Source organism: Fonsecaea multimorphosa (genome assembly GCF_000836435.1).
Source record: "Fonsecaea multimorphosa CBS 102226 unplaced genomic scaffold supercont1.27, whole genome shotgun sequence".
Classification (NCBI taxonomy): Eukaryota; Fungi; Ascomycota; class Eurotiomycetes; order Chaetothyriales; family Herpotrichiellaceae; genus Fonsecaea; species Fonsecaea multimorphosa.
In genome coordinates this window covers 174,577-185,335 of record NW_015971661.1, presented here as the reverse complement: position 1 = coordinate 185,335, position 10,759 = coordinate 174,577, and the positions used below count along the sequence as shown (strand labels likewise).

Sequence of the window (10,759 nt, the reverse complement as noted above, 5' to 3'; positions counted from 1 at the left end):
CGCGACCATGGCAACGGCGGCTTCAAAAGAGACGAGCTCGTCGACCGTGGGGTGAGCAGTGGCGGGCGCGACCATGGTAATGGAGACTTCAAGCGAGACGAGCTCATCGACCGCGGTGTGAGCGGTGGTGGGCGTGACCATGGGAATGGAGACTTCTAACTTCTGAGCAAAATGCCGATGAACGATCCGGAGGTGTCCGTGTCGGTTGGCTCACGGAACTTTGATGTTAACCGGGATACGATCCGGGGAATCAGGGTGCGTTGCACATTGACGAGGGATATTGTATGGCGCACCACAGAAATCGCTCTCTCCCTTTCCCTTCTAAGACCACCAGGTGACCTGATGTCGGGTCTCGCCCCAATCTCCTGTCCTCATGTGTGATGGAAGACAGATTGGGCACAAGTCATATCCATGAACCCTACGGCCCATTCATAGGGTGCTCTGCTGAACTTACAGCAAGATGGGCGGCAGGCGGAGGAAGTAGCTGTGGCTCCCCCAAATCGCAGCATTTTGTCTGTCTCGGAGCCTCTGGTGCTAATGCCCCATCTTCGTTGAGACTAATGGCCATCCATGAATCTCCGGACAACCTGGGAGGCGCTTCAGGTCGAATTTGACTACTGCCAAAGTTTTCTTGATAACTCAGGATCGAGAAGCCACGGTCCTCTGGTGGAAGCGTAGCGGAAGAAACTCTCTGACCGTTTGGCACCGGCTCCATATATGTTAGCTCGAAAGCTTCGAGGAGGTCGCTGCGTCGCGATTGTGAGATATTGCCTCGTGGGGAAGGTTCAGGTCTCAAAGAGATACCATCTTCAAGTACATCATCGTCATCCAGCTCGGTGGAACACCTGCTCATGAAAGTTGCCGTGATGAGAATCAATGTCCCGAAGATGACAATCAGTATAATTACCACTAAAGAAAAGGACTGATAGACAGTGGATTGAAGGATCATGTTGTTGCAGAACCAGACGTCTTGCTCCAGTGTTGGTCGCAGGATATATTCGACATCTTGTGGTGCAGGTGTAGGTGCAATTGACCCAGTAGCCCATTCGAAGATTGTCCGCTGTAGATGCGCCATTGTGATGGCGTAGTAGAACTCTAACTCCAGCTTCCACTGATACTCTGGCAAAGCCTTTGATACCCATGCACCGCTATCTCCAGAATAGGTCTCGTTGCTCGCCAGCAGTGGATTGGTCGTTAATGCTAGTTCTTGGACAAGACTCCTGAGATTCGATGTGGATAGAGCAAACAATATTCGATTAAAGGTAGCATTTTGATGAGGCGTAAGTGCGGCGTTGAAAGCGGCGACGTTTTGGACTTGATCGAATCCGAGAAAGTCGGTGCAGACGCCATCATTGGTACAAAATTTATACTGCTCCGTACATCCAAGTGTGCTAATGACTAGATCGCGAGCATAGCGAGTTTGAAGATAAAAAGGGAATGAGCTGCCGAACCAAGCGCCGTTGTGAGCGGAGAACCAAGGATCGTCAACCTCCCCTAGATACATTCCCGTGTAGCTGAGGAAGAGGAGACTCACGTCGGCATCATACCGTACAAGCTGCTCGATGGGCTGAAAATCGCTGGTGCTGTATTGTGGATCAGCAATGGCAAAAGCCATTTCTGAGTCCAGTTGATACGGTAAAGTCACCTGAGCGGAGAAATTGTCGAAAAAGGACGCGAAATTTGAGTACGCGTACGTCCATTCCGTGCCTTTGTAGAGTGAAGGACCGTAGTAGGCATAAGCGGTATCTGGTGCTGGCCGGGGACTCGAGCTGTTCACTATTGTGCCGTTCCACCCCTTTATGTGATCGGTGCCATCGAGAACGGCGCATGTTGTCCTCCTCGAGTACTTCAAGCGGTCTTTCGGCTTGGCATTGATACCCAAATCCACGTGCGAGTCAATCTGGTCCGTTTCCAGGACAATGGCGTTGGAGCCTTCAAGGCAGGATTGAATTTGAAACGGGCACGTGCCATTCGCAACCGTCCTGTCGAGGCTTGAAGTTTTGAAAGTGTTACAGGTGGACGACATGGTATCGGTAGGGGATTGGGCGAAGTAACATTGTTGAGCATATTCGAAGCTCAGTTGAACGTCTTGACCCCTCTTAGCAGTGTACTGAATAATCTCGTCAAAGTTGTCTTCTGTGGAAAGATCTACACCGTTCACAATGTTGAAGTAAGTCTGATTCCATACCCCGCAACGGTTACTTCTGGAAAGAACTTGCCAAGGCCCGTTCGTTGAGCCGGTGCTGATTGCTCGATTGGAAAAGATTCCGGCTGCCCACGAGAGGATGGCAAAGATTATGGCGAACATACCAAATGAGTATGCGCGTAGTGAGGGTTTGCCAGTGCTCGTCCGTCGATATTTCCATGCTATATACAGCAAGCGCTCGGCAGTTGTAATAGGACCCGAATCAGCATTTCTTAACACGGTTTTTTGTCTTCGAAGCTGCGGAGTCAACATCTCTGGCTGAGACGGAGTACCAAATCTGTCGATCGAGGATCGAATAATGTTCCACAGCTGTATACCGCAGACGGTGACAAAGACAGCCAACGCGTTGGTCAAGATGGTGGCATGCGTCGGGCACAAAGTAAGAGTGAGACCCCATATCTTGCCCTCTGACCAATCTGTCCAGACTCCCTGGTAAACACTAGCGGTTGGGACCAATGCAGCTGCCATTCCAGAGAATTGTTGTCGCAATGATGGAAGGAAGCAATATCTGCCTTAGGATGCCAGCTCATTGAAGAGAACTCCAGGCCGATTGTGTCGTAGAGCGCATTTTCCGTAGTCGAGGCACAGAAAGATAAGGTGTAAGAAGCACCGAAATGAGACTGGTGTCAACAAGGAAGAAGATAGAGGTAGAATCTTTGCACTTCGGAGGCAACACGTCCTCCTTCTGGGGGGTTTGCCTACCTTATTCAGCCTTACCGTTTCGGCGATCTGGGAGGTTGAAACATGAAGCTCTCTGAAAGTCAGCTGCAGGTCTAAAAATGCCCAAGGCGCAGATCGGTGCGAGCGACATCAGGTTGGTCGAAGGTGTGGTCGACTGCTCAGTCGACGTACGCAACCGTGTGAGATGGACGAATAACAATATCTGGAGATCGAGCATGAGGCCGACAAAGACTAGGATGCAGCAGTCCCAGCTATCAGGAATAGTGGCAGACCTCTGCATCGTACCGTTTCATATCACCGTTGGGGCCACAGGCATGGAAGACTAGCCGCGCAGCACTGGGGGGCCTTGCCCAGTTCGCATTGCGGCTCATCATGGTTGGTAAACAACACCGGGCGTCACGCCGGCAAAGATCCAGAAAAAGATACACTTGGCCGCGAAAGAGGTCGCAGGAGGCGCCTGCCGCCTCCTGCCGTCTTCCATGCCCCGCGGGATGGTAGGACGTGGCAAATATGCCCAAATTAGTTTGAACTTGTAGATCGAAAGCTGAGAAATCCCCGAGTGGCTTCAAGACGTTTGAATTCAGTTTCCTGGGGCACGTGGGGGCGGTTTAATCGAAGATGCATTGATAGAAGAAAGGGGAAAAGAGGAGAAAAGGAACAACTTGAAAGGCACAAGGCTGCCAAGAGTGCCAAGCATTACCACGTGGCTCGGGTTCCGCTGCAATCACATGACCAGCAAAGATGTCAACACAGGCACTACAGGCTCGTAGGCGTTGTACAATGCAGTGTCCGTGCGAGTTCGAACGGTGTATCTTTCAGGTGGGTCATCTGGCATCGATCTAGCCTTGCTACCACCTGCCCCTGCTGCTATCATTACTGCAACCGTGATCACATCCCTTTCATAAAACCAGGACCTGACTCCTCCACTGAGAACCAAACTCAGCAATATCAATCCTAACCGCAGCATCAAGCAGAGAAGGAGCTAATGTAGTACTTGCGAAATGTTAGCATCTTCTTTGTAAGGCAAATGTCTTCAACTTACTGTGAGGCAGGGATCTCCCTCATCGCCGTTTTCATCCGCTGGCAGATAGACATATAGCACCAAGGCTCCTTCATTGATGAAACATGCAATGACCTTGGTACAGACTCGACCGACGCTGAGAACCCTCGACCAATCCTTAGCATCAATCCGGACCCTGGACCATCCTGCATCGTTCTCTCCGTTAGGCCCTCCAAGCTCCTTCATTCTGGTGGTGGGATGGTCGGTCAAGTCCGGGAAGAGTGCCGGCTCAAGCTGTGGATGCGCCAGGCCCGTCCAGCGGCTTGTAATATTGAGTGCGTCGGTTTTGACGGAGATTTTGAGCGAGCCATGCATATTAGCACTGAGTTCCAGGCGAGGGCTAGCCGCAGAAGATCCCTTGGTTGTGGCGATTGCCAACCGTGTGAAGCGTTCGGATATGGTCTTTACCTGTGCCAGAGGAGGGAGAAAAATGTTCACATCTGGCTCCGGCGTCCGGGGTTGGTGGAGGCTCTCGACGACTGCCATGGCTAGGACTTTGACTGGGATGTCTTGCGTGATAATTGTCTCTCGTTCACCATCTCCCCCGGCGTTGGCTTCGTAGAAAGACAGATCTTCGGCATCATCGAAGTCGCTTTCTCCATTTCCACCATGGCTCCCAGTTGTTGTGGGTCGGGCCACAACATTTTTCCCGCTGCTGAAGGTGTTGGTCACAATCGTCAACGAGAGTATGGGTACGTTGTCCTTCTTTGTCAACCTGATCTGTGTGGACGTCGCCCCAAGCGCCGACCGGAGGGCTCGAGAAAGGGCTTGAATGGGGACTTCAAGGTTAATCGTGTTCTTGGGTGACGCAGACTGGAGGACGTATGTCTCAAAAATCATCTCGGGCCTTAAGACGGACCAAACCTGGCTCCCCTTGTCAGGGATGATGGTGAACTGAACACCATCGTCGTCGAGTCGGCACCAGGCGATCTGGCCTAGAGAGGCCAACGAGGCGCAGAATTCTGAAAAGCTATTAATGGGTCTGAGGCGAGCCGGAGTGGGTGCAAACGGCGCCTACTTGCGAGTAGATTCACATTTTTGATCTGGCTCTTGAAACGCATTGAATTGTTCCTGGGGAAGCAGACAAAAATGTTGACTGAGAGTGGCAGTGAGTCGAAGGAGGAGGGAGGGAAGCAGAGAGGTTCGTTCAGTGTTTGACGATAGCGATGAATTGGTTTAGCTTGAGGAACATGCAAAAGAACCCAAGGAACCACAACCAGCGTCCATGGGATCCACGCGCCCCAAGGAAGCGGAAAAGGCGCGTCACTTCCGGGTACGCGAACTGGCGAGCTGGATTCTCATCTCGCCTATCGATGCAAGACAGGCACATCCTGGTTGGCGGCCTAGGCGGCACGAACACCTACTAGGGCCCTACTAACCGTCAGCATCATGCCCAGAGTCCAGACGCCCAGACACACCAGGCATCCACTACCAGGGGAATTTTTCTGGGGCAAGCAGTTGGCACCCTGCTGCTCGCTGCGTTGTTGGTGGCGAGCGGGAACCTGTTTCACGCCATCAAGCATCAACATCCTCTCTCTTCCTTCCCAATCACCTTATCATGACTGTAGGTATCCTTCTGAGCCCCCCTGCTCTGTCGCTCTTTTAATTCCCTACATGACTGCCTCCTCCAACGTGCCACCAATTACCCTGCGTCTTAGACGGTGTCTCGCATGTCCTCACACCACTACTTCTCGTGAGGGGCGTGAGCAACCATCAGCATGCTGTCAATTGATCTCCCGAGAGGCTGGAACTCTTTGAGAAAGAAGAAGCAAGCGTGCTTGCTGGCAAGATAGATCGAGGGCATACCGAGTATCTCGCACGTCTCTTGAGAAAATGGCGCCCACAACTCCCACTACGCCGCAGTTCCCTCGCTTGGATCCTCCCACGCCATCTCGCTCTCCCTCTCGGTCACCTCGGCGCAGAGCTCAATTCGCCATTAGAGAGCTCGACCCCCTCCTAGGAAATTTGACACCGGGCTCGACACTGAGAGCACTACAGGCGACAGAAACCATTTCCGGTGGTGCTGCACAAGAAGATGCTTTGACTACCAGCATTGCGGACGCAACCCCTGCAGAGCGAGAGATTGGCATAAGAGCTGCTTTCGCCGCCCAGAAACTGCGGGAATGGAAGAATGAATTGTCACAATGGACGTGGCCGGGCAAGAAAGAGAGAGGATTTGGTCTAGGATTCGTGCCTCCGTCAAATACAAGCGGCAAGCCCGAAGAGTACCGTGGCTGTTTGCCTGCGTCTGTGGCGGAAGACTACGAGGCCAGAATAGAGGAGATTAGGGATGACCTCGACAGTATGGGCATCGACGAGATCAAGGACCATGTGCTCGAAGCTCATCTACCCGCAACGAGTCCGACAAAAGCTTCGCGGTCAGTTGGTCCTCGCTCAAGCTACGGGAGAATGCGCGACTTCACTGCCCTGATCACTGCGACAGTTATACAAGCACTTCCAGACCTTGCCAAGTTGAACATGTTGCTTGACACCTGGGATGTGCGATTGAGAGTGTTAAGAGACCTTGCGAGATTTCTCGACGTTATGCAGTCCACCAAGTCTGAGATTCAGCAAGCATTCGATGAGATCAGGACGCCAGATTCTGCGCAAGCTCTGACTAGGTCGTCTTTGGACGATAAGAAGATGGCATTGGGTGGACGCGTATCAGACCTGGGGCGTCGCATTGATCGATTCCTCGATATGCTTGAGGGGCGCGAGGATTCTCTCCCACAGGCCTGGATCGATGTCCTCGAGAAGATCGAGCTCGATTATGCAACCTGGGCGGTCGAAGCAGACCACGTTGTGCTCAGAAACAACCTGGCATCAAAAAGTAGCAGGAATACTGGAACTGAAAATATTGCTGGAAGCCCTGAACACCCGGAATCCTTACGTGAGGAAATTGTACGGCAAGAGCTAGGAGGACAGGCAGAGGCTGCTCAGCCGTCTACGATAACTGGTGCCTTGCCCGAAAACATGGTACTTGATATTTCTCCGTCAGACCAGGAGGAGGTTAGAGCAAAGCGCAGACCGTCTCTGAAGCTTGACCTTGCCAACCAAAAGGGCCACAAACGAGAAGTTTCAAAAGTTTCGGTTGCTGACTCAACATACTCGACGTTCTCAGACATCTCCAACGCGGAAATCATGGACGCCAGGACTACCAGTGTCCTCCCAAGTCCGAAGATCAGCGTGGTGGAGAATCCTTTTCCAACAAGCCGGGATGAGATCGCTTGGTTTGGATCGCCCTCCGCAGCTCAGCAACAGATGGCGTTGAAGCCACCCATGCTGCAAAGAGCGTCAACCGCGTCTATAGAGGTCTTCCCGAAAGATAAATTGAAACAAGTTGTGCTGAGACGGGCTGCCAGTTGGGATATTCTTACCCAAATAGCCGAGTCGCCTGAGAGTACCCCGTCAAAGGCGCTGAAACAATTGACAGCTGCTACGGGTTCTACAGTGGCAGCTCCTTCAGCTGAAGTGGACGTACACCAACCTTCATCCCCTCCAAGCGCAAATTCAACGGCCAGGCATCCCGTCGTTTCACCATCCCTTCAAGTCGACTCTGTGGACATGCACTCGAGGCAAGAACCGCCTCTACCAGTTTTGCCAAGAAGGTCGAGTAAGCGCAACAGTACAATTGACAGCTCTCCAATAACACCGGTAGCGAGCAGGGGTAACGAAGAGAGCGTGGGGGGAGGGCGTTTTGACACCCTCTCGGCCGAAGTAGGACAATCCCCGAGACGGCCAAAGACGAGAGAATCGCTTGACGACAGAATCCAAGACATTCTCACGAGCCTACCTACTAGAATCCGGTTGGCAAAAGATGCAGATGCTCAATCGTCGTCCAACTCGTCAACTCGTGCCTCAACCCCCACTGCTTCATTGACATTGTCACCAGCCAAAGCGGACCCGTCAAGCCGTAGAGGCAGCCTCGCCGATCCTGACATCAAATTATATCATCTGACACGCTCAGGACAAGGTCGCGAGGCGCCCCCAGTCAAGCTCTTTGTGCGCACAGTCGGAGACGGGGATCGCGTGATGGTTCGGGTTGGTGGTGGATGGGCGGATCTGGGAGAATACCTGCGAGAGTATAGTCTTCATCATGGAAGCCGGGCGACTGTCGATGGTCGACTTGAGGTTGCCAGCTTCCCTGGGAACGGACCTAGAGACTCTGTGAGTTCTGCTAGCGGAGCGTCGGCTTCCCAAGGACGGCGAAAATCAAGATCACCAACGGTAGCCCAAACGACGTTCGAAGGCACGACATCGGCTGAGCTGGTCAACCCCAAAACTCGATCATCCACCCAGCGACACCGCTCCCCTGAACGTCGCAAGAGCAGAGGTGACGGTGCGTGGACAACGCCTCCAGTGCCACCTATCCCACCATCTTATACCGTTAGTCCTCCGACCTTAGCCACGTCCACTAATCATGAGACTGGTACTGTGGCAAGCATCATCGACCCTGCCACGGTACTGTCGAAGGACCAATTTCAACAGCCGCGACAAAGTCCCGTGACTGCGTCTCTCCCAAGGTATTCAACTGTCACCAGCCCGGGCGGGGTCACGACAACAACGGTTGTGACTCCTCCTACCACGACAACAAATTATACTCCTCTTGGTGCCGCTGGGCCCAAAATGAACGTGCGACGAGCAGCAACATATGCGACCACACCCGCCGCGAGTAATGATGCTTGGGTTCAGGGGATGGTCGGCAAAGCCAGGGCGGTCAGTGGTGGTGGCAGCTCCACGATTGTTCAAGGGCCTAATGGCACCACCACGACAACGACCACCACCACAACGTTCACCTCCACGCCACCAAGCACGGGCCGTCGAGCATCATCGTATTTCGGTTCCAGCCCGAGCTCCAACGTGAATTCGAGCCCTGTGACCATTTCCACCAGCCCGAGCACGAGTTCCATTGCCAGTGACGCGAAGATTTCACGGCGGACAAGTCTTGCCGCGCGACCCAAAGGCAGCCGTATGAGCCTTGGGGATATTGGCGGGATTAAGAGAGTGTTTTTGAGAAAGAAGTCGGAAGGGGCCAAGTAGCCCCGTTTAAAGTGTTTTGGGCTTGGGCGAAGGGAGTTCAGATGGCATATATTTCTGCTCGAGAAGTTTCCGGCTTTGGAGAAGTGGCTGTGAAATGGACAAGGGGGTATTGGTGCACAGTACATGCCAGCTACACCTCGAGGGAGAAGGTTACGAAGCAAGGCTCAGGGATTTGGGACTGGTTGCCAATTGGGTTATTGGCAGTAACAGGACGGCAGAAGAAGTACACTGTATATCTGTACTCGTACATACCTAGTAATGTTATCTTGTAATAGTAATACTTGTTCCCCTATTATCACTATGATCCACGTGAGGCTCGCCCCGGAGTAACCCTCTCTTCAGACGAAATCCCTTGGCTCACTTGTAACGGATACTCAGTCGATTAGCTGTCCAGAGCATCATGGCTTCTCGAGGTTCGCACTCGCATCCATCCCTTACCTCCCTTTCCGGGATAAGACCAATAAATCAGCCATATGGTGCGAGGAACGTTGAGCCGAGTGTTTGATACCACTTGCGCTACTCTCAAGAGTTGGTCCGGAAGGCGTCTTGGATAGACAACGTCGAATGAGCTTGAAGGGGAAGGAGCAAACGTGCGGAAGGAGCAGACATGCGGAAGGAGCAGACATGCGGAAGGAGCAGACATGCGGTGCACCAATAGGGAACCGCTGGACACAGAGTCCTTGATGTGGATGAACGGTAGAGCCTGAAATATCGAATATAAGGTTGATATTCTCGATACAAAGTGCTTTGACGGCCACTAATGATACATAAACTCAGCCTGATATTAGGCAGAAACCCAGTCTCACAGGCCACGACGTTGGCTCAGATCAATCCCAACCGCTCATTTCTTGGGTTTAGCCTTTTTGCATTCGTATTCCGTTAGCCTAGTCCACACAGCGCCTGAAGAGAGGGTATTAGAGTAGGCGTAGAAACGTACATTATGCTCCGGATTCGAGGGCTGGGTACTTCCAGGCTGGGTCGGCGCCGGGGGTTTGTATTTCTCGGCCCTAACCAACGGCCTTTTGGTCAGTATGCTTTAATCGCTGGAGGGGGGATAACAGACACGGCCATGTATTTCTCTCGAGAGCCTCGACGATATCTCGCTAGATACCCATCCCTAGACAGTAATGCCTGATGCAAATGTGGGAATGACGGAAACCTACTCCTTGCGGCGAATGTAGTCGTCTTCGAGGGCCTTTTCGCGCTCCTTGAATTTCGGCACGCCCTCCATTATCTATTGTCGATTGCAGAGTCTTGGATATCAACGTAGTGATCTAGATTGGGAATTGAAGGATTCAATCAGTCGAATCGAATACTGGGGAAAATAGAAAAGGATCACGAGTATTGTACATTCCAATTACTCGTAGATAAATGGTGCTAGATTGACGTCACAGCGTCGGCCGGTAATTACCTAGGTGGAGTTATTTGGAGCCATAGTCATACTTTACTGGCGATAGGTTGTCTCTCTACCCCACACGTGATCCACCCAGAAAATGAAAATATATATTTGATAGTCGCCAAAATCGAGCACAATTCAAGCGTTGGTGGTGTAATGGTAGTAAGTTGAGATCACCAGCGCAGAAATATACCTACTGACGTCACTCGAGACATTGTGGCCTTCCATATCGGGTTAGCTACAGCCCCGGGTTCGATGTAAGTTGAATATACATTGTAGTGAGGATGTGAAATCGCGGTTCTAACAATTCCTCAGTCCCGGCTAACGCAGCGCAACAACTACTTTTTTTGCTCCTGGCAAGGATTTATTCTTGTGT

At 52.2% G+C, this 10,759-nt stretch overlaps 4 protein-coding genes across 4 annotated transcripts; 1 reads left to right on the top strand and 3 right to left on the bottom strand.

The window, feature by feature from the left end:
* Positions 1-418: 418 nt before the first annotated feature.
* Positions 419-2,674, bottom strand: Z520_09988 (uncharacterized protein; the record flags this gene model as incomplete). The annotated part of the gene is made up of 1 exon (XM_016780482.1): positions 419-2,674. The coding sequence occupies one exon, from the start codon at positions 2,672-2,674 to the stop codon at positions 419-421; it is 2,256 nt and encodes a 751-aa protein (XP_016628401.1).
* A 1,179-nt stretch (positions 2,675-3,853) lies between these two features.
* Z520_09987 (uncharacterized protein) lies at positions 3,854-5,008 on the bottom strand (the record flags this gene model as incomplete). Its single annotated transcript, XM_016780481.1, has 3 exons — positions 3,854-3,880; positions 3,930-4,909; positions 4,966-5,008. The coding sequence occupies 3 exons, from the start codon at positions 5,006-5,008 to the stop codon at positions 3,854-3,856; spliced, it is 1,050 nt and encodes a 349-aa protein (XP_016628400.1).
* A 772-nt stretch (positions 5,009-5,780) lies between these two features.
* Positions 5,781-8,987, top strand: Z520_09986 (uncharacterized protein; the record flags this gene model as incomplete). Its single annotated transcript, XM_016780480.1, has 1 exon — positions 5,781-8,987. The coding sequence occupies one exon, from the start codon at positions 5,781-5,783 to the stop codon at positions 8,985-8,987; it is 3,207 nt and encodes a 1,068-aa protein (XP_016628399.1).
* Positions 8,988-9,828: 841 nt separating this feature from the next.
* On the bottom strand, positions 9,829-10,218 carry Z520_09985 (uncharacterized protein; the record flags this gene model as incomplete). The annotated part of the gene is made up of 2 exons (XM_016780479.1): positions 9,829-9,994; positions 10,151-10,218. 2 exons carry the CDS (start codon positions 10,216-10,218, stop codon positions 9,829-9,831), a joined length of 234 nt encoding a protein of 77 aa, XP_016628398.1.
* Positions 10,219-10,759: the final 541 nt, after the last annotated feature.